Consider the following 24,272-nt stretch of genomic DNA (forward strand, 5'->3'; position numbering starts at 1 on the left):
TTTGTGTAAAGAACAAATAGGAGGTCGGCGGTGCAGTTAAAGAGGTACAAAGGCAGAGCTACTGTAGAGAGAGAGAGACAGACAGACAGACAGACAGACAGACAGACAGACATGGAGGAGGACTAGAATCTCACCATAAGTCTGTCATCTCTGTGCCAAAAGAGTCAAGTGTAGCATCTTGAGAAATGCTGTTATAATTCAACCTGTCCATTTCTGAAAGCAAGCACTCATAAAATGTCAATGGGAGACATTGGTAAAGAAGAGCTACAGAGACAGCGAGCCGATAGGTGAAGAAAGAAAATTAATTGGAAAAAGTGATGCCATAGAGAGAGAGAGGATAGAAAGTTGAAGGGGTGATAATGAAGAGGGATGGAGGAAGAGATGAAGGTACATTTGTGTAAAGAACAAATGGAGGGTCGGTGCAGTTAAAGAGGTACAGAGGGAGGGCGAAAGAGAGAGACAGACACAGAGGAGGAACAGAATCTCTCACCATCAGTCTGTCATCACTGTGCCAAAAGAGTCAAGTGTAGCATCTTGAGAAATGCTGTTATAATTCACCTGTCCTTTTCTGAAAGCAAGCACTCATCTGGTCCCCCTCTGGGGCTGGGGGGCTGGCTCTCAGTTGGTTTAACAGTGGGATCTACATTTGGTGTCCAGGACCATGAAATCAGGACCAAAACGTATGACAGTTCTTCTATGAAATATGTTTCTCATATTGGTGGCTGTAGCAAAGTGTGTAGAGAGGCTGTCTAGTAATCAGAAGGTCACCGGTTCACAACACCTACTGTAACAGCAGGTTGAGGAAGAGTGGTCTCAGGAGGAGAGCAAGCAAAAAGCTGAATCCGTTGGTACTGATTGGTATGGTAGCGTTAGCCATGCATATTACCCTGAGAGATGTGGGGAAACAAGCATAAAGATACTGTTGCAGGAAATAAAAGGACACACATTCAATAGCAGAAATTGGTGTTTGTCTCACTTCAAATATGGAGTTTCCACAGCTGTTTATTTGCTGAGTGAATTTAATGATCCTGGGGCTCTTGAAGCCTGTCCAAAAAAACAAACAAGCAATTGTCTAATTCCCACAATGAAACAGGTGCACAGTGAGAAAATAAGCCTTGTTTTCTTCATTCCCGTGACAATGATGCACGGCTTTGGTCTGTCAAAAACAGAAGCAGAATACCTAATGAATAATTCTCTGTAATAAACACAAAGATATATAATAATTCTCTGAACAAAACAAAAAGTCTTTGATTACTGCTTTTAATTTACATGCCCAAAAATGGGATGCCAGGTTGAAAGAGGTTAATGACCCCTTAGTGAGGGGGTATGGTTTTGGTGTCTCCCGTATAGTTTCCTGAAATATAGACACCTGAAAATGGCTTAGACATTTAGGTTGTTAAGGGGACCTGTGACCTTTCAGTTACGAGACAGCTCCTCTAATTGTCAAGCCAGCTCGCCCCCAAGACATATACTGTATACTGGCTCTCAGTCCAGTGAGTTATGAATGGTCATTTTTATCCCTGGACACACAGGGGGAAAATAAAACATTTACTGCTCCTTTGTCATTTCATAGCCGGAACACTTTCAAACAGGACTGACATTTCTCAAAACCCTCATGGCCTCATTTCTGAGACATGCCCACACACTTTTTCTCACTGCAATGCGTGGCCCTCGGGGTGGTACTTTGTAAAAAAAAAAAGAAAAGGAAAAGAAGATGGGATTAAAAAGAAACTGATGGAGTCGCAGCGGTGAGACCTTTTCTGTCTCCTGGTCGCCTGAAGGAACTGGATGACAGCGTAATTGTCTTTGAGCACCGCCTGTCAAAGTATCAGTGTCGTTGTTATAAACGTGCTGCAACCATATGAACTATTGTGTTCTCATATCCTTTCACACACACACACACACACACACACACACACACACACACACACACACACACACACACACACACACACACACAAATATTCATAATTTATACGCCGTTGATCACAACAGTAACACGTCACAATGCAAAATGTTGTGATCTTGTAGACATGCTATTTCTGGCACAGGAGTCAGGACACCATCATAAGACAATGTGCATATCAGGCTATACTCCCTTGCATATACAGTGCGCTTTTCTTGCAAGCAGTCATAGTATAGTGCACTTGGACCTTAGTGTATAGAGTTTAGTGCTGTGCTCAAGAGGACTTAAGCAGTTTTGGTTGGCCTGCTATACCCTTTTGTCCTCAAAGCGGTGCAGAGGCTAGAACCCAGCAACCCTCTGTAGTTATTAGTCACATTCCCTCTCTGTGTCTTTTCCTCTAGGCCAGCCTGCCATGCTAAAACTGACAGGCTAAGTGTAATCTTTCAGCAGCAGGTCAGCAGTATCGGTGTCATCACCATGGAAAAGCCGTGAGGGGGCCTATAGTTAATTTTCTGAAGTATAAGGCTTTTTTCATAAGTGCTTGTCGGGGTGCCTTTAATGAGCTTTGTAATGTTGGGATTGAAGTCAAGAGATACTGACAGTTTGAAACAAGTACAGAGAGAGATGGACAGCATATCCGGCATACAGTGGTTTGACGTTGTTTTTTTTGCTTGGGGGACACAATTCCTCTTGTTTTGTTTTTTGAAATGCAAGTGGTGTACCTGCCGACTTGATTAGTGCTCAGTAGTTGAGACAATGTTTTTAAAATTGTTTGCCTGTATTTCAGATTTTTCAGGGTGGTTTGTGATCTGTCTACATGGTCAAAAGTAACAAAAGCCTTCCAAGAAATACTTGAGGTCATAGTTATTTGCCATAATATGCCCTCCCTCAGCTCACCAATCAGAATCAGATTTCGTAGAATAATTATTATTCTAGGAATAATTCTACGGTATAGGTCTTGGTGGCGTGCCTGTACTATGGAAGGTAGAAACAGCCATAAGTTTGGCTAAGCCAAGAGTTTGGGTTATTGGGTTGTGATGTGTTGGACCAGGGAAGGCTAGCCAAAAAGAGACTTTGGTCCTTTTTCCTGCTTGTCACCTCCAGTGTAATAACATCTCACTCTCTCCAGTTCTGTCTCTCCATCTGTCTCTTGCTCTCTGCCTCTCTCTCCCTCTCTTCCGTTCTCTTTCACTTTAACTCTCTCTTTTCTCACTGCCAGTCTCTCAGCTCGTTCTCTGCCCCCTTCTCTTTGTGTTTGATTTCCGTCCAGCTCTACCTCTCTGTCTCAAAATCTTCCTTTCACTACCCGTCTACGCCCCTCTCTCTCTCTCTCTCTCTCTCTCTCTCTCTCGCTCTCTCTCTCTCTCTCTCTCTCTGTCTTTCTCACTTCCCTATCTCCCCTCTCCGTCAGCCTGTTCGCTTAACTCTCAGTAGCCCCTCCAGCGTTAGTCTTCCATCACACACTCTAAAAATGGCCTAAGAAGATGCCTATTCGATTGATTTCCAGGCCAAAGTGTGAAGAAGAATTGTCTCATTTGGCAGGGTTCAGGCGCGGGTCAGACCAGCCTCTTCCATCCAAACACTTCAACAGTTTAGACTCCGGAATGGCCCTCACAAACGGAGACATAAAAATAACTAACGGAAAGTAGATACCATTTGATCTGGAGTGGGCGTAGTGGTCTACATCTCATGTAGACAGAAGGGTAGAGGCCACCCTGCTGAGTGTGTTTAATTACTCCCTGTGGTGCAAACCATTTTTTGAACCACACAGACCTCTGCTAGAGAATGTGCTGTCCTAAATTGCTTTCTTGAGCTTAACCTGGATTTTTATGCATACTTAATTTCAGATATAAATAAGGATAGCAATTTTATTTTATTGCTGATGTGGCTCAAAATCTAATCATTTGCACTTCCTCCCCAACGTTTTGTAATTTTTAACTAACTTTGGTATCCCTTTGGGTGCAGGCACCATTTAATGTAATTTCTGGACTGTTAGACCTGGAGTTAACTGTACAAAGATAATGCACATACGTATTCATTACATTTAAATAGATAATAATAGATAGATAATAGTAAATACAACAGGTCTGTAGGCCTTTCTAAAAAGAATGGTTTTGTTACACAGAGCTGTTGGATTCAAAAACGGGTTGTCCCTAAAATGTACTATCTTAGCTTTAGATAGAGTTCTCCCTGTTAGCATGGGTGTCAAATCCCAGCAGCTCACTTCTCTGCCCATTAGAATGGCACCCAACAGTAGCACTATTGTAGTATGTTTTAACCACTTGAAGTAACCCTATTCTGGGGGGAACATTCACCAGAAATAGCAGAGCTCACAACGGTTGTGACCTTTTAGATTGGCTATTTTTGGATGGAAAAAAGTACAGTTGCAACTCGGGTCCGTTTCACTAAGACAAGTGGGTCTAAGTGGTTAAAGGTTAAGGCTTCAATTTATTTTATTTATTTATTTTGAAACAAAAACGCTTTTGGCCAGACTGGAAATATACTTTAAAGTCATGTTGATTGCTTGCTGTTTCTGTCCCTCTGACCAGGTGGACAGGAGACTGAAGTTCAGGTGTCGAAGGCAGACCATAAGCTGGTCATAGGGGACTTTGACTCTTCAAAAGAGTACAACTTTAAGATCACTGCTGTCAACGGAGCGCAGGAGAGCAAACCTCTTCAGGGCAAACTCGAGGGTAAGACTGAATTCACTCTGCATGAATCCAGTCATCTCCACATGACTGTGATGGCTCTTTATATAAGCCTCTTATCCACAAACCTTTCCTCCAATCCAAGCCTGGTTTCTACCGTAGCTATGAACTTGTCTTATACAGCAAAACGGAAAGTTACATTCGAATCTGTGTCTTAGTAATTATACATGCAGCGTTCAGTCACCATATGCTGTCAGGCGGCATGGCATAGAATACAGTCAGCTGTAACCAGCCAAGGAGTCATATCTAACCACCCAGCATCTGATCGAGTATTCATGTTTGTTTGTTGATGGAGCTGCCATCTGGTATGTTTGCTCATGGCACAAATTACTGTGGATACTGATTTTAGTTTCACCCAAGGAATCTTCTCTTCTCTTCTTTCCACCCTCTCCTGTTAGATTGTATTCTGTTCCCAAGATATCAACTAACTTTGAATTCTCTCTCTCTCTCATCGTGTTTCCAGCCCAACGTTCAGGTGAAGAGACTGTTCAGCCCCAGAGGCGGGAAGACACCCGTGTCACAGAGGAGAACAATGAGATCGTAGAAGGTAAGCTCACAGTATAGACATCAGGAGCCCCACAGCAGAGACAACCCAGAGGGAAAAAGGGAGCTATCGACTCAGCAGAAAGAGACAGTCGCAACCATCTGCTCTCCTGTCTCTTCTGGGTGTCTGGAAGACCTACAGCATTCTTTTTTTTTTGTTCTTATTTTTTTTGTTGCTGTTCTTTAAAAGGAGAGCTCTTTGAAAATCATGACACCTCAGACAGGTAAGCCCCCCCCCCCCCCCCCCCGCCCCCATCAGACTTTGGTACAAACTTCAAGGGGAAGTTGTCACAACACACGATGTGTCACACCAGCTATTAACCAGATTTTTACAAACTGGAGAGAGCAGCACAGCCAGTCTTTCTGCTCTCCACCCAGACTTTTTCCAACACATTTTTTTCCTTCTTTTTTTCAACAGTACTCAAAGCTGTGCTTTTATCTTCTGCTTGTTGTACGCTTGCATTTTAACAAGCGAATACGAGATTGTGGAAACAGCAAGACAGGTGAGTGGAAGCTGAGGATGTCTGCAAGCAAAAGCTTCTATTCATGGCCGACCTGAATTAACGGGTCTGTGATTGAACTTATGCCGGTCCCTGTTCCCCTGTGCTGAAGCCAGGGAAACATCACCCCTTGATGTTTCCACAATTACCATTTTCAATATCTTCAAGACAGACAAGAAAATCGGAATGCAATGTTCTTCCACTCAAGACGTCGATCATTGTCACATCAGACGCGCTGTTCAGAAAATGCAGCGAAAGGAAATGACAAAATACATGAGAAAGGAAATGAATTCTCGCACCACCACAGTATAAACAAGCCCACTGGCATCGTAACATGATAATAACATTCACCCGCTGTGGCATATTATTTGCCAATGTGGAGAAAAACAACCAATCACCTTGTAATGACAGCCATTTGTGCAAAACAAAAGGTAAGCGTGATTTGCTAACCCTCTTTTTCTTTTATTCTCAAGCTGAGAACACCATGCAGTGTTTATCTCGCTGTTTTGTTGGCAAAAATGTGTTATGCCGTGTCCTTCCCCTGTGTTCAAATAAACGTCTGTTTTTTTTATGTGACGGGTATTGTGTTTAGTGACTTTTGAAGCCATGGAATGGTGTTAATGATGGTGTAGAAGTGACTTCTGGCATTGATAGTCGGCACAGACGACCTCATGATGACACAAGGGCTAGCCACTGTCTTCACCCCAAATGATAGCCTCCGTTTCTCACAACCTTGTGATGGGATGCATGGGATAGGCTACACTGATATTTTGACGGCACAATATTGTATTTTCAGAGTCGACCTCGCTTGCCAATCACACTGATTGCACTGAACCTTGCTTTGGTGACATCTGTGGAGGGACAAAACTTGGTGCCCACAGACACGCATGGGCACAGGGAACATCTCTACCATTGCATTGCCAAGCGTGCAATGGCTGCCCATGCAGTTTGGCCAGTTGAATTCCCCTTGGTATCTGCTGGAAGCGGGAGAGTTGTGTGAGCGCGGGAGGAGCACTGTGGGAGTGTTTGTAGACAGTTGGAAGGTTGAGAGAGAACAGAGTTGTGGTGCAGACATATTGTAACAGAGAAGGCCCTGGGTGTGATTTAATGCTTAGATCAGGGTTGTTCAACGTTTTTCAGGCCAAGGACCCCTTAGCTGAAAGAGAGATGAAGCAGGGATCCCCACTACATAGTGTATAAAATTGTTTTGCTGATTAAACTTTTTCATAGATTTTATAGATAGCTTTATAGACTTGTTTGACAGCATTATCATCAGTGTTGTATAAATTCATATTTTTTTGTTTATTTGGATTCATGTTAATTTGTATTTTCAGATATTTAACCACTTAAACCCTCAATACTTGTTAAACTTCACTGTTGGCTCTGTACTTGATCTGCTCTTTTTTCCCGCTCCAAAAATGGCTGATCACAAGAGCTTGTAGATCATATATTTTTGGCTAATCTTCCCCTCAAAATCCTATCACACAACGTTTTGGCGGCCCCCTGTAGTAACTCTGAGGACCCCCTGTTGAAGACCCCTGGCTTAGACAACACGTAGGGATTCGGCACAGCACTCTAGTACAGTCTTCGACTTATTTCTCACCTAATCAGTGTTACTGATGATCATTCAACCACCCTATGCATATTCTTCGGTGACCCAGGGGTCTATTTTTGGTCCCCTCCCCTTTCCCTCTTCTTCACAAATGTCTTTGCTGAAAATTAGCCGATTTATAAGCTCACAATGTGCCGCCGATTTTTGCTATGGTTCATGTGGTTAATTGCATACCGTAAGTATCTCTGGGCTCTACACAAACACACACACACACACATTATGTACACATGCACACGCATGCATGCGTGTGCACACAGACATGCTGGATAAACACTACAGTAGGTAATACTGTAATACTGTTGGCAATCGCACAACAACATTTGCACTCGAGTGGAGCTTAGTGAGTGTTGCAGATTCCTCCGCTCTGATGGTGTGTGAGTCCATCATTGAGATAAATGAGGAGCTACAGATGCTGCCACAGATGTTTTAAGGTGCACTCGTGCAGACGCTGACAGTGCCTGATATGAGTGTTCAGATAAGACGAAGGGTTTCTGGGAGAGACCCCTTGACTTGACATTTAAAGACGAGTGGCCTTCTCAGCCAACAGTGTTTGCCCACAGCCCTCAGAGTAGAGTTAAATCAGTGGGGCCGATAAGAGAGCTGTGGGAGTCGGCCCTGGGCGCTCTCCAAAGGATCGATTCCAGAACGTCAGCCTGATTATAGCTGTGGTCGAGCCACAAGGCCAACATCTGACTCATTACTGCGCCTTGGCTGCTGGAAGTATTGCGATTGCCAGATTTTCTCTCTCGCTCTCTCTCTTTCTCTCTCTCTGTGTCTCTATCTCGGTCTCTCTCTCTCTAGCTCTGTGCCTCTTTCTTGCTTATTTTGTCATTCTCCTTACCAACTTTTGCTGGTCTGTTTCTCTCTCTTGTCTTTCTGCTGTTCGGTGTTTATCTGCCTTTGCCTCTGTCTGTATCTGTGTTTGCTTGTCTAACTCTCTCACTGTCCTTTGTATACAGGTCTGTCTAGCATTCCTCAGTTTCCCTCATTCACCATCAGTCTCTCTCACTCTCGAATGTATTTCTACCTCTGCATCTAGGACCCATATCTGAACCCCCCCCCCCCCCCCCCCCCCCCCGCTTCTCTCTCCCTCTCCCACCATGCATCGATACAGTATGCAGAGCCAGAGCTGTCATTGGAGGTAGCAGGCCCATTAGTGGCAGTCTTGTGGACTGAACTCTGGGCCCAAGATAGTAACCGTTAGTGGTGTTTGTCAGCCTCCTGCAGCGTGTGGCGTGGCTGATCCCAGCTCTGCTGCCCCTGGAAGGGAAAGCCACCATTTGGACCCAAGTGTCAGACATTGTTAAAAGTTGTGAGAGAGAGGGAAGGCACAGAGAGAGGGGGAGAGACAGAGAAGGGGAGCGGGGGTGAGAGAGCGAGGGAAAGGAGCAAATGAGGTAAGGAAAGGAGTAGGGGTGCAACAGTTAGTCAAACTAGTAGATTTAATAGATTATAACGAAATTATTGATTTTAATAAAATAATCGATATTGAGGGAAAGTATTTTCTGTTTTTGCAAGATGCCGTTGTACGACAAAGTAATGATAATACATTGGCAAAAATAGCAGATATAGAAGCTCAGAGCTTGTAGATCTGCTATTTTTGAAAAATATTGAAAGTTTGTGCAAATCTTTTAATATATATATTTTAAAGCGAACATTTGTAACTCAGATCTTTTTTTTTATATATATATATTTTGTTAGGATTTAGGATTTTTTTTAGAATCGGCCTCAGGTATTAATGGGTTAAAGTATATTAATCCAAGCCGGAACACAATCGGTTGGATGATCATGAAAATGCATGCGGCCCACCCATCTGGCCGCTTAATACCACACGGCAGCCGTTAAGTGGTCAGATGAGTGGAGCCACGAACACTTACAAGATTTCAAGAATATGTTGATTTCCCACTGGGTTTAGAGTGATGGAGAGATGAATGATGATAGCAGAGGGAATTAGGGAGAGGAAAGGAGCAGTAGGAGGGACAGTTGAATGTATTCATAAATCATTTGTAACCAAACAGAGTCGTCACAAAGTGCTCTGCAGAGAACAGAGGACATAAATAAAGATGAAAATAAAACGAGTAATAAAGACGTGAAAGAACAAGGACATCATCCATTTTAAGAGCTAGTGGGCGTGTGTGTGTGTGTGTGATACGCTGCGCAGGTCGGTACATGTGTGTAAACAATACAGGAGAACCCTGCATGCACAGGAAAAACTTTGACCTTTTTCCCCATGCACCAAATCTCTTTCGCCGAACATGGCTAATCTACAAGCTCGCAGCACGTCGAAAACATGACACATTGTGAGCTTGTAGATCTGCTATTTACGCAGAATCTTTTGGCCTATTATTACATGCCCATAAGCCGGAATAGGGACACTAGGGTTAATTTAACTCTTGAGAGTGTTATATATGGAACAAAATGGACCCGTAGGGTTAAATTATCACTGATGTTTCAACTGTATGCAATCATAGAAAGCATATCGTCTCTGTCGGGTGGAAACCTCATATGTCTAAAGATGTTACTTTTCAGGATTCAAATTCAAAAATAGCAAAAGTAGCAGATCTACAAGCTCAAAATGCATCCTCTGCACTGCGTTTCACGCAGATACCTGCCACTTTTGATGCTTTTGTGTGTCGCTGTTGTATGATCAAGCAGGGCGATAATTTACCAAAAAACACAAAAAGTTGATATATGGACATAGAAGGTTTCTGCCCGACAACAACGATATGTGTGAACATGCGTGGGTGTACATGCGAGCGTGCGTGCGCGTGCGTGTGTGTGTACAGGAGAAGCCTGTGGTGCACAGAGAGTCATGAATCACCTGCCTCCACCTGTCCTCGTTGGCCCCGGGCAGAAAGGGACAGATGGGAGGAAGGAGTGCCGGCCAGTGATACAATAATACACTTTCACCCCCACACCTCTTCTTTTTTATTCTCTTGTTATTAAGCAATCCCCCACCCCTCCACTCCACTCCGGTCACCTGCAGGTCTCTTGTCTTCCTTTCATCAGCCCTTCCTCTCTCTCCCTTTAGCCTCGTATTTGTGTCTGCCCTTTTCTCCGTCTTTTTTTTCTTCTCATCATGATCCTTCACCTCTCTTTTGTTCTACTCTGTCTCTGTATTTGTCATTCACTCCCTGCCTACCTTCCTACATGTTTGTTGTCACTTCTTCTCCTCTACTCTCTGTGTCGCCCCATCACTATTAGCACACCCCCTGGGCGCTATCTTGCGCGCCGCCTAACCCCTTACCCCTACACTTTTTCGGCATTTAAAAAAAAACATTTAAAAAACAGTTCAAATGGCCAATCTACAGGCTCACAACGTGTCGATGTAGATCGCCTATTTTCAATATTTTTTAAATACTTCTCAAAATAGTAAACAAGAACTAATAGACATACTAAATGTCAATTAGGACTGTGGTAACAGTCTGAAAGCACGGTGGTCCCTCGGACCAACGAGCCATCCCCCGTCCCGGTACGACCAACCGTCCGGGCGCTCTCGCCATTTTAAGCGGAAAAGCGTAGCTCTACAAGCGCCGGCCAGCAAAAGCTACTGTGGACTGTGGAGATTATATGGTAGCACACCATATAAGGCCTGCTTCCTATATCTCATGACATGGTTGATGTTGTTATTATCCTGTTCAATGAAGGTGCGAAATACAGGTGTGGATGAGGTGCAAAATACACTTCAAGGCACTCTGTGACAGCACCTCCAGAGTCTGTGACCGCCCCTCCAGAGCATGGGAGCTCTCTGCCCGTCAATCATCACGAAGGTCACACTCCCACATTTCGCAAAGCCACGCCCCCTTTTTGCCGGCTAAATAAATAGTGAAACGCCCAATTCTTTCCCCCCGCAAAGACACACATCTATTTTGCGGAGTCTTTGTTGGACCGTGGTTACAAAAATTGGGTAAGCGGCGCACAACATAGGGCCCCCTCTCTCTCTCTCCACCACCAATTGGCCTTTCTCCACCAATTTGTTTTGAAGAAAGACACAAAGAATTGGTGACACCAATAATTACCTTCTCTCTCTGTTTCTCTGTCTCTTTTGTGTCTCTTTTTCTCTCTCTCACACACACACACACACACACACACACACACACACACACACACACACACAATCAATCTGTATTGTCACATCACATTACAAGTAAGGTGGGTGAAATTCTTAATTGTGTAGGTTCATCAATGCAGTTAAAAGCCACATGCACGCAAGCACGCACGCATGGACACACACACACACACACACACACACACACACACACACACACACACACACACACACACACACACACACACACACACACACACACACACACACGTTCTGTCACACTTTCTCTCTCCCGCTCTCTCCCTCCCTCTCGTTTGCATGCACACAGTGCTCCTTGCCCACACTTGCAGAATACCACAGCTCTACTCTCACAGGCCTGGTCTTGGGCTGCAGCCCTGCCTTCATGCTTCCAGCTGCCGGCCTGCATGCACGTCAGTCTAAAAACGTCTCCCTGTTTGTTTGTCTTTTTGCCCTGTTTCACATCTGTCTGTCTGACTGCACTCCTGTCTCTCTGCCAACCAACCAATCATATGTGTATACACATGGGTGCACAGTATTACATCTAGGTACTTGCCGGGAACGGTTTAATAACCAACTTTAACCCTGGCATCCATATATTGGGCATGGCATTATCGGTAAAGATTAAAAAAAAGATAAATATAAATAGCTGATCGTATATATATATGGTACTTTTTGGGATTTAAGTGATTAACTTCTTCATGATGTTGCTATGGTGAAGTTATTGCTTCTTGTTTTACAATCGGCACGTCAGCTGAGAGACATCTGAAAATGTACCAACGTTTAATGAGGTTATTACACACTAGGTTAAGAAAGCTGCAAAAATACATTTTCAGATACTTTTCATCGATACATTTACAAGCTGTAAATCTAAACTTTACCGGAACCTTCAGAGAGTGACCTTTTCAGGTCCATTTGTATACTCTTAAGAGTTAACTACTTTTTTTCAAAGATTTGGTGTATGGGGGAAAAAAGAGTTCCAATCTAGCTGTGTATCCTTTCTCCCACCTGGCCCCTGCTAATGATTGGTCTCGAGGGAAGTTAACCTTCACCTTTTTACATACAAATGTATTCAATGTTAAATATACATTTATACAAGGAGAAGAAGGGCAGGGTCATTTTAGATGAAAATTCAGAGAATGAACATGCAGCATGGCGAGGCAGGGTGTGTGTGTGTGTGTGTGTGTGTGTGTGTGTGTGTGTGTGTGTGTGTGTGTGTGTGTGTGTGTGTGTGTGTGTGTGTGTGTGTGTGTGTGTGTGTGTGTGTGTGTGTGTGTGTGTGTGTGTGTGTGTGTGTGTGTGTGTGTGTGTGTGTGTGTGTGTGTGTGTGTGTGTGTGCGTGCGTGCGTGCGTGCGCCTCCTTCCTTAACCTGCCTGCGTGTCTTGTCCGTGCCTCTTTCCATTTCCACCAAACTATTTGTCTCTCTAATTGGCTCACTGTCTGTCTCCGATCGTATGATGGATGTGAAGTGCGGTGGCTTGGGATGCAAGTCAAATTTCTGATTAATCTGACATGATGAGGACCATAACTCATCAGCTGCTCTCGGGCTCTGCTCTCGGAACGCCCAGGTGGCACACACAGGCACAGGCGTGCCCACAGGCCAGGACGCCGTCGTATAGACCTGTCTATCTGTCCACCTGTCTCTCAGTATATCACAAAATCTGTCTATCTGTCCACCCTTTCTATCAGTATATCACTGTATCTGTCTACCTGTCTATCAGTGTATCACTAATATAGCTGTCCGAACTGTCCATCTTTATATCACTGTATCTGTCTGGGAAAGCTGGGAATTGTTTTCACGCTGGAACTTTCGCAAAAGAGTAGAAAAAAGAAAGGGTTGATGATGAGTGAATAAGGTTGAATGAATGAATGAGGTTCATTGTTTCTGTCAGTGCCACAACACTTCCTTAGCCTTGTTCCTGTCTGCTTGTTCCAAAAACACCCACAGGGCATACCTGTGTAGGTGTGCCAAAGTCCAGGAAAGACGCCAAGGGAGCCTCACACACGCACCCACCATTTAGATGCCGAAAGTCGGTTATTAACCAGATAACCACCACCCTGAAAAGCAGAACAAATGAAGGCACATAAACTGCACACACACGTAATGCATAAAAGCACGCCAGAAGACATGCACAAACATATGCAGCAATGGTGTCCAAATAATTCTAATTGTGTCTTTCTAACACAGAATAATGATCCTCATTCTAAAGTGTTGAAAACGGGAGGAATAGGACAGAGGCGCTACGTTCTCCTGCTCGGGGCTCCTCAATGGCGAGTGAGCCAGGAGGGTACAACAGCATTAGAAAGTGGCAACACAAGCTGTGTCTGAATTCAGAGGATTAGCACTTCAAAGTTCGCAGCCTAGGTAGGCCTGTCACGATTAATAATCGTCTAATCACAATTATTTTGCATAATTGTCTAAATTGTTTCCATGTTGAATAATGTTCATACATTTTCAAACACCTTCCAAAAATTGCACCTTCACCATAGCTACTTCTTGAGTCATTGCCAGCACTAAATCTGGTCTATTCTTGTTAAGAAGCTTAGGGCGGATTCACACTATGGTCCCGGGTGCGCACCCTGGACCACTTGGCTGATGTTGTGATAGTGTGAACGTTGCGTATCGTTCCTCGAAACGGATCACCGTACCGTACCCGAGACCGCCTCCGGAGGTAGTCTCGGATCCGGATCATGCATATTCGGGTACGGAACGATGCAATGTGAAGCCATCCGTACCAACAGGAGGAAGTGGACTGCTAATCATATATCATTTATATATTTGTTATAATGACACATTATTTTAGCTGGGTTATACCTTCTCATAGTTCTACTTGAATGTTGACAAGAAATAATAATCCCGCTAGTGTTTGAGTAGCGCGAGCCGTGAAAAATAATAAACAAAAAACACATTTGTAGCGAACGCGTATATAAGGATAAATATACTAAGGATTAGTCCGTGACGTCACTGCTAAAATACCAAGGATGCGTCCGTGACGCCAATATCATATTAACAGAGACAACGTTACATTTCGAGGTTTCAAAGACCAGTGCACACACTGCTTTGGTTGTGTATTGTTGATCTGTTGTTATTATAACTCAAGACAACGTCAGGAACACAGTCAAACTTTATTATTCACTCTAGACTCTGACAAGTGACTTTTCTTCTGTGAATGACATTCTCTCTCCCAAAGCCCCATAGTCCACAGCGCCCCCATGAGGCACATATTTACCATTACTGTTAAATGAAATGGTCTCGAGTGCGGAAGAATCTTGGCCAATGTGAATACTGGCTCAGTGACCTTGTGGTTGGGGTGTCCCGAGACTCAGAGGTCTGGGTTTAAAATCCCTGGCCGAGTCATAAGAAAGACTATTAAAATGGGACCCAGTGCCTCCCTGCTTGGCACTCAGCATTAAGGGTTGGATTGGGGGGTAGGTCCCTGCCACACACTATCGTTATCGTCATGTCCAGGGGGTGTACTTGTACATTAAGCTGCCTCATGCTACAGGAACTGACCTATGGGCCACATGGCTTGGGAACCATTGGTTTCCATTCCTACTTACTTACTTATTACAGAACTGTAGACCATATTTAATGTTATTAAGGAGAATTATTATTCTTGTGTGTTATTCTACTACCACATTATAAGGTCCATACTGAGCATATCAGACAGTAATACGATTGTAAATCATGTGCAACTTCCTTACTATCAATAATCGATTATTAGGGGTTATCGAAGGAAATCTCTTAGTTAATGGACTAGTAGTCGTTGAATATGGCCATGCATAAAAGAGCTGTAGACCTAATAAAGAGCCAATACGCTAATATATCCACACTAATAAGCAACCATTTAAGATAACGTGTTACCAAATTATTGTTTACACTCAAACGTGGCATTCTGGTTCACATGCACGGACACACACACACACACACACACATGCACATAGGTATTTAATAACGTCATATGTGGTATCATAAATAGTAGACATTTGTACTATCTTTGGAGTTTTTGTTCTCTGCAGTCTGTGAATGTGAGCCTCTGAACTCAGCCTCCCTCTCTGATCTGGGGCGAGAGCCAAAGGAGGAGTCCTTTTAGTGGGATCTTTACCTCCTCAGTCAAAATGCCACAACCCCTGACTCATAAAGACAGCCGACAGAGACACCTGAAACGGCAGACACACACACACACACACACACACACACACACACACACACACACACACACACACACACACACACACACACACACACACACACACACACACACACACAGGCACACACACCGGCACTCACGTACACGCAAACACAGACATAGACTCAGGGATTTAGAGGATTTAGGGAATAACTGTTGAGAGACTGCACTTGTATTAACGCATAGGCTGTTGACAGATTATTACACATGTACTGTATGGATTGTATGGTTTCCTCCAGGAAAAAAAAACATAGTCTGGTGGGTGGTATGACCCGGCATGCGTCACTGTGCTGCACTCTAGAGCTGCACGACATTAACAAAATGTCACACCTCAATATGTATGGCATATATCTCAACAGCGATACGATGTCTATATGGGTTCACACTTGTTATTTGATATAAGTAGCAACAGTAAGAAAAAAATTGCATTCTTCTGAAAAATTGAATATATACAGTATATATTTATTCTCATATATCACTGTTTTGATATAATATGCACATATGCATTTCATTGTTAATAGACTCTATTAATTCATATATCCTATATTTAAATTGACTACTGGGAGGGCCGGCCGGCGGACCACGTCGTCACGCTCATGTCACTATGACCCAGAGTGTGTTGTCTAACCTCAATGTGTCGTCACGAGGCCTGTTTATTGTTTGACATAATGCATTCATCTACTCAGCGTTGATGGACTGTTAACCTGGACTGTTAGACCATGCATTTATCCACCCGTATATTCGTTGTTTAATGTTGATAGACTGTAGCTACATATTAGCCATTCATATATTCTCTAGTAATGGATGTGGTATGGCGATAGATATTCATTCATATATTCACTGTATATTTATCCTTCACTCATTCAGAGATCCAGTGCAGATATCTATCGCCAACAGCTCAGAATTTTATTTGATCTCTATTCTTTTTTATTTGTTCTTATTTATGCTCTTTGTTTGGTTCTTGACTGTTACCTGTTGTACCTCTCCTGACTGTGTTTCATTTCCACTTCTGTTGTTGCTATGACACCTGAATCTCCCTCTGGGGATCCGAACCACTTTCAACCTGGCATTCCTATTTTGGGCAGGTCATTATAGGCCAACATTTTCAAACAATTTTCCAAAATACTACAAAGTACAACTCTGTGACAAAGTATAAAAGAGGTCTTAAGTGGATAATTAATGCATGCAATGCATGCACGTGCATGCATTATCTACACACCCTATACACATGCACACATGCATACACACGCACGCACGCACGCACACACACACACACACACACACACACACACAAACACAAACACACCCCTATATTACCTTTATTAAAGGGTGGATTAGGAGCGTATGACTCATACAGGTTGCCAGGACGGGGCTTATGTTATGAAGGGTCTCTGGGGCACGTGTCTGACACACTGTCCCGGAATTGTTGTGGAATAACAAGGTGAGGTGAAGGGAAATGGAACCAGGTGTCTTACTGTACACGTAGTAAGACACCGTTTCTCAATGTTTGGTACAGGCACCACCAAGGACCCTTACAGGTCTGAAAACTCTCGAGTGTGTAGTACATCCTTCCCATAAAAATAAATAAATAAATACTTTACATTGGCCTATCGCTGTAAGTCTGGCCAACATTAGTTACTGTTGCTACCTTTATATACCTGCAAACCTGACTAGAGTAACAATGGCAGCTGTCGGTGTCAAAGCCACACTTTTATTTGTATGTAAATGTACAGTAGTGTCAAAGTGAGACCCCCCCCAAAAAAACTTAAACAAAAAACACATGGCACTCAAAGGACCACAATGGAAACAATATTTTTTTTTGCGACAGATAATCGTACAAATATATGTTCATGTACAGTATATGCATTTTTGTCAATCAATCAATCAATCCAAGCAATCAATCGTATGTAACAAAACGAACTTTAATAACGTCATTTGACTCCCTAGAGCGTGCCACACATGCACGCACGCACGTACACAAACCACGCCTGTCTGGTGTACTTTTTTGTGTAATGAATATTCTTTGTACTGAAGTTGAACTCTGTCTGTGTCCACTTTCCATGTCATTTTAGGGATAAAGACACTTTTGTGTGTCTTATGAAGTCTTTGAGATCATGAAGGTTTTAGTTAAAGACATTTGTAATCTCAAACCCATTAACCCATTAAGACCTGAGGCCCATTCTACAAATGCCTTCTAAATCAGTAGTTCTCACATTTAAAAAAAAAAATCTAAAATAGCAGATGTACAAGCTCGCAGCACGGCACAAAGTGACGCGCTGTGAGCTTCTACGTCTGCTATTTTTGAATAGCCAACGCTAAAATCTAAAATGACACTGATGCTTTCCCGGTTTTAATGAGTTAAAAAAGAGCACCCATTGTCTCCGAATAATGGTTCAATAAATACATGTTATTGCCCTTTCATAATACAAACCGCAGTTTCACGTTGAAACTTTCAACCTTGTTCACTCAGTAATGAGATTCCGGCGGTGTTATGACTGCACAGGTCTATAGCACTTAATCATTGTTAAAGTCTCAACGGGCTTTACGTGCCCACATTTAACTTGAGCTCCTTGCCTTTATAAAAGGTGTAGTTAAGAAACTCTACTGTCAAGTCACTTCTCGAATCCTATTCCCGTAGTTGTGAGATTACAGTATGTCAAATAATGCCACAGTGATGAAAGTATTTAATATCACAGCAGGAAAAGTCACTGTTAGTCGACAAAAGCGTTTCCATTGCTATTCATCAAATTAATCTCTTTTAATCTCTTTATCTACAAAATGTTTCCTCAGCACAATGTTTATTTTTGTGATCTGAGGTTGAGCTTTATTGGCTCCAGTCCTGCAGCTTTTCTATTGTGAAATATCATTATCTGAACATAAAATTAAAATAAAGGTTGTGGTATTTTTTTGTGTGTGTGCAGTATAGGCTTTATTGCCACCCATGTCCACTGTACATGTTCGGATGGACTTGCCATGCACAGCATACGCCTCATGGCAAGAGACAGTGTTATTTAACCCTAAACTGAACATTGCATAATGTGTTAATTACATAGCGTCTTAAGCCAACACCATTGTCCAGACATCCTTCTCCTGACAGGATTGGATGTGAAACAGTGTGTTGTTCTACTGTGGCCTGTTATACAAAACAGTGACACAGTGTCGGGGCATTATTCAATCAAAGCCATGTTTAATAAACAAATGGATAATTAATAGAATTAAAACAAAATAACTTTTGATGCCGGGTAGTCATAGGCAACTACTGCATTGCAGTATAAAGCTCTTCAAGGTTTGTGTCTGTGCAATATGTCACCAGTGCCACTCTGCAATATTTAATGTAGAAAGGTTGTGCAATATGTGGGCCATGAGGGGAGTGCAGTATGTCGTCATTGTCAGCAGGTGTGTATGTGTATATGAAAGATATTATTTTTTCTTATGTGGAACTAGACTCCAAAGAGTCCAAAGAAAATGTTCCCACAGGGACAATAAAAGTATATCTCATGCATCTTATCTTAAGCTGGCATACTACTGTATGTGTACTGGCTGGGTGTATGTTGCCTCTGGCGTCTATCCGTATCACTCATCTTCTTTTTGTTTTTTTGGAGTAGCCAATAATTTTTTCTCCCAATCATCAGCCCTCGTTTTCACTTTGTAAGTCACTACAACAACACACACAATATGTACTTTATTGGCTCCAGTCCTGCACAATATGTGCACAGTATGTCTGTTACTTTTCTCTTACTTTTTTCTCGTTTCCTTGACTTCTGCATTTCTGCTTCTTTCTCTCAGCATCTACATCTTCATTTCTGTTTAATTCCTTCTGTTTGCCCTTTTCCAGATTTCCTCTGAAAGCCAGTTTGACATTGTTGAAAACCAGTAGTGCATAAAGTCTTATTCTGTACTTTATTTTTTATTGTTTACACTGAGAATGAAACAGATGATTACAGACTGTGTCGGTCTGTGCACTGGACCATAATTAAGCACCATACTAGAAGCCTATAGCAAGGCAAGTGGATTGACACTGTTTTGACTAATTGCATAGAAAGACTTTTTTTTCCTCTTTTGCATAGCTGACATTTTTTGACCAGTTGTTTCACCACAGATAAGCACTGAAGCAAAACATACCACTCACTGTACATTACCTGTCAACTACTGAGAACAGCCAGTCTGTGAGACTTGAGTATCCTAGATAGAGTATATAGGCCTCTTTAGAGTATCTAACTATATAAATGGCGACCGACTTCCGCACCCTCGGTGGCGACACCCCACAGCTCTGTTATCGAATAAACAACGCACCGCCAGACCACATGTCGCCAACTGACTCGCCACGGCGGCCGCGCTGAATTTACGCCTCGCGTAGGGGACATCTCACTGCTCACTACACCTTTTCCACCGCGCAACATAATTAATTCTACTCACCAAATGTCGGACAAAACGGAAGGGGAGGCAGCTTCGTACCGTTTACCGTGCGCACGACCTCATCACCACAACAGCAGGCAGCCGCTGCGGGGGTTTTTTCCTTTTTTTCCAAACTGTTTTTTTTGGTCACCATTTTCTCCAGGCACCATTTCTGGTGTAACGTGCGGCAGCATGCGCTGGGTTGCCAGGTTTGCACAGCCAGCGCGGTGTAACGTGCGGCAGCATGCGCTGGGTTGCCAGGTTTGCACAGCCAGCGCCAGAAACAAGCAACCACCTTCATGAAAAAAAAAAAAACACCGAAATGGTCCGCAATGTTCCAGGGGTGTCCCCGCGCGTCCCAACACTCCACAGGGGGTCAGTGGACCATCAGGGGCTCCGCGGACCCCCTGTGGACCCCCTGAAACATAACAAATATTATTTCTTCAAATTTTTTCCTTTTTCAAAAAAACTTCTCCACAGTTTTACTCCGGCGATTTGGGTCCCCCAATATACACACGGCCACGCTGGGCCCCGTGCGCGGCTGGGGTTGAGGGGGGCGTAGCCCCCCGAAACTCTAGTATTGTATATAGTATTATGACCAACATAGTCGTCCCTTGCATTTTAATCACAAATCAGTGAACAGGGAAGGCAAGAAGCGCACCACCTGCGTAGATGCTAACAACACTGTAGAGCTCCAGACCCTGATGCTAGATAGGAGAGTGTGGAGGGCAGCGATTCAGGAGTCCCAAGTTGGTGTTGGCTAGACCGCACTCTCGCATTGCATCACAGTGATCAGGCAGGCCAGGCCATCAGGAATTGTCCGAAATCTCCCAACGATACATTCTTAACTGTGAGATCATACAAATGTAACCAAATGGATCTGCTGTAAGGTTCCATTTGATTCCATTCGTACAATCCCAGAGTTACAAATTGATAAATGAACACTGAGGGTTTTACTGTGCATGGGCCTGTAGCCTATTATTTATGTGTTTTTACCAGGTGAAAGCAGGCGATTACAGTGACAAACTACCAAAGGGTTTCAGCAGAGTTCACCTTAAAGCTCCAGAGACATCTTTTGGCACAGGGTGAATGGGCAGGCGTGGGCATGACTGTGAAATACTTGAGAAACATGACGTGTCAACTAGCGGCCTCATTATATCCCCCTTACAATATGTTCTTAATCCATTACGTAACCCAGAGAGGAATCCCAGTTATTTCGTGGAGAGTTCAGGGATCCGGGTGAAGTAGCTTGGGAAATGGATTCTACGCGCCGGTCATAGAGAGATGCAACAGGCTGTCGACTTACCGTGGTCAATAGTGCATCAAGTGAATTCATTTGGGAAGTTGTTTGTTTGTGTGTGTGTGTGTGTGTGTGTGTGTGTGTGTGTGTGTGTGTGTGTGTACGTGACATTGACATGGCCTATTTAGGGTGCTTTAATTGTCTGCCCATTTGTTCAGACTAGAGGTGCATAATTAGACCAGATCCATAGAGGGGATAGGTACAACAGTGGATAATCACGTCTTAAAACAGGTGTGTGTGTGTGTGTGTGTGTGTGTGTGTGTGTGTGTGTGTGTGTGTGTGTGTGTGTGTGTGTGTGTGTGTGTGTGTGTGCGCGCGACAGGATAGTGATAGGATGTCTTTTGTCTGTCAGGGTTTGGTCTGTCTGTCTGCTTGTGCTTGTTTATTGATGGTGCGTGCGGGTGTGTGTGTGCATGAATGCATGCACCTGTCTTTCTAGTCTCCTTCAAGTGTCCAGAGATCAATTTGGTGTGCATCATTTCATCTGCTATTCTGCTGCTGGCACTGTGAAAGAATATGCACATTATTAACACTGATTGCTTGTTAGGTTCCGTGTTCTCTTTTCTTTTTTGCCTTGCTTTCCAAACTTTTACATATCATACCATTTTAACTGTGTACATACATACAGTATATTATGCTGGAGTCAAGTGATGGACAACACGCTGTGTTCAGATTAGAAAACTCCATGATTTGTACCAACACCAGTGAGTTAAAATGGCACTTTTGTTTACCTCTTTAGCCCCCAGCATCCCTATTCTGGCGGGAACTCGCCAAAAATAGCCAATCTAAAAGCTCACAACGCGTTGTTGTGAGCTTGTAGATCTGCTATTAATGGCGAATCGATTTGTGTAGATAAGAGCGTAGCAAATGTGCTCTTTATAGCCGATCTACAAGCACACAATGCGTCGCAACTCGCAACGCATTGTGAGCTTGTAGATCTGCTATTTTGAAAAGTTTTTTTGAGATTTGAAAACTGGAAAATGGCGCATAATGCGTACTTCCTACTTTTGGTACTTTAAGTGCATTTTGATACCAATACTTTTGTACTTTTACTGAAGTAAATGTTGAATTCTGGACTTTTACTTGTAACAGATTGTTTCTACATTGCAGTATTGATACTTTGGCGGTAGTGGCTCAGGAGGTAGACCAACTGCTTGGGAATTAGCAGCTTCCTGGTTCAATCCCTGGGTCCTCCCGGCTGCGGGTCAAAGTGTCCTTGAGCAAGACACTGAACCCCTAACTGCTGCCTTGCGTGGTTTCCTCCCTCGTCGGTGTGTGAATGTGTGTGAATGCAATGCACATTGTAAAGCACTTTTTGATAAAGGTGCAATATGAATGCACCATTTACCATTTATCCAAGGGAAGGGGGCCAGGCAGAGAGGTAGAAAATATATTCAAAGATGAATTAAATGTCTGATAACTTGGGTGGAACAAACAAGGACAGAAAGAGAGACTGCACCTTTCAGCTGAGTGACAGTGAAATAGACGGGAAGAGAGAAGGAAGATAACCAATATATCAGTGGGTGTCATTTTACCTGTTCAGCGTTCGCCCTGAGTAAAGATGGAGGTCTGTCTCTGTCTCTTTCCAATTCGTGTCAAATTAGAATAGAAACAAGTTCACGACATCAGATCATTCTAGGGACAAAAGAACATTTGTCACAGCTAGCTGTCTGGGAAGCGTGCCTTTGTCCCTCGCAGCCTTTGCTATCAGTTGCTTGTAATGTCAGTCTAGGATTTGAAACACATTGTAGAGTTGAACACAAAGTGTCTGTGCCCGTGATTCCCAACATGTGGGCCAGGGCCCACAGGATATTGCCAGTGGGCCCCCAAATAATTTGCAAAACACCCCCAAACAATTATGATAATATGACATTAAATATAAAAAATATATAAAGTCCTGGTATTTTTTCTTTAAAACCTTAAAAACATGAGTTTTCTTTGTGATACCGATAAATAGTAACTTAACGTATATTACATGGTTCCTCTGATTCCATTGATCAGAGCTGGAACATAATTGATTTATTGATAATTAAAATATACATACTCTGAGAATGCATGTGGCCCACCCATCTGACCTAACAGAGGCAGCTGATAAAAAGCGAATGCTTTTGATATTTTGACGGGGGCACTGATCCAGACAAGGCTGGGAAGGAACCGCTGGTCCACGGTCCACGCAAGTCTCTCGAGATAAGAGTGTTAAATGTTAAAGTTAATAAATGAATAAAATATCATGTTGAATGTAAACGTGAGGCCTGGGCAGACAGTCGGGTACTAAGAGTTAGAGTGCGATACTAAATCTTTCTGAAGCGTCCCTCGAAGCAAGTTTGTAGTACAAAGGCCCCATGGTGAGCTGTTTGGCACATTTCGTCTATGATGTAAGGCTAAAAAATGGTGAGCGCTGGCAGGTGTCAGACACACTGTATGTTACCCTTCTGTGTTTTCTCTTCAGGGAGAGAGCGAGGAAGCTTGACGCTGTTCGCGTAGATACAAGGTTAAAGAAAGTACTAGTACGAGCAGGTACAGTGTTCTTATGGTGCAGTTCAATAGGCCAGTACGTGCAACAAGGGAAGGTGCTAACCACATGTTCACATATGGTAAGTAGTATAATCCACCTTAGGTAAAAATAAAATAAAATAAACTACACAAAGTCAATCCCTATGAGTGTCCAGCGTAGGAGTATCCAGCGTAGGAAGACTAAACCGATGTAAGGGTTTCTAGTGTGACAGGCCAGTTTGGTGGCAGGTCGTGTTCAGGCCTTGTTCAACGGTCTGATGGTAGCTGCTGGTACTCTGGAAGTACTCTGACATATTTTCTTCTGCTATGAGACGGTTGGTTTGGTTTGCCTGTCAACCAAAGTGTCTCAGTTGAAAAATCGCGTTGCCGCCAAAGCACCCTCAAGCTCTCCCAAAGGGCCGTTTTAGAAGAGTGCCTTGAGTTTTTCTTTGGGTAGACACAGCTTTAGTAGTGAGGACCACTACGTGGAGATGAGGTTGAAAACAGTGAAGTGTTCATTCAAGTTCTTACTTTTAGTGACCGATGGCACAAGCTACT

General features: G+C 43.2%; 1 protein-coding gene across 4 annotated transcripts in view; it reads left to right on the plus strand.

The window, feature by feature from the left end:
* col14a1b (collagen, type XIV, alpha 1b) overlaps nt 1-24,272 on the plus strand; it is a 163,739-nt gene that overhangs the window by 16,550 nt on the left and 122,917 nt on the right. For 3 of the 4 annotated variants that reach the window (XM_084080851.1, XM_084080852.1, XM_084080853.1), the window contains exons 4-5: nt 4,456-4,599; nt 5,078-5,161. The exons of the other annotated variant lie outside the window; for it this stretch is intronic. In XM_084080851.1, the coding sequence (XP_083936977.1) occupies nt 4,456-4,599; nt 5,078-5,161 (228 nt within the window). The remainder of the gene's footprint in view (nt 1-4,455; nt 4,600-5,077; nt 5,162-24,272) is intronic. 4 annotated transcript variants of the gene reach the window in all.

Source organism: Gymnoscopelus microlampas (genome assembly GCF_963454915.1).
Source record: "Gymnoscopelus microlampas genome assembly, chromosome: 15".
NCBI classification, from domain to species: domain Eukaryota; kingdom Metazoa; phylum Chordata; class Actinopteri; order Myctophiformes; family Myctophidae; genus Gymnoscopelus; species Gymnoscopelus microlampas.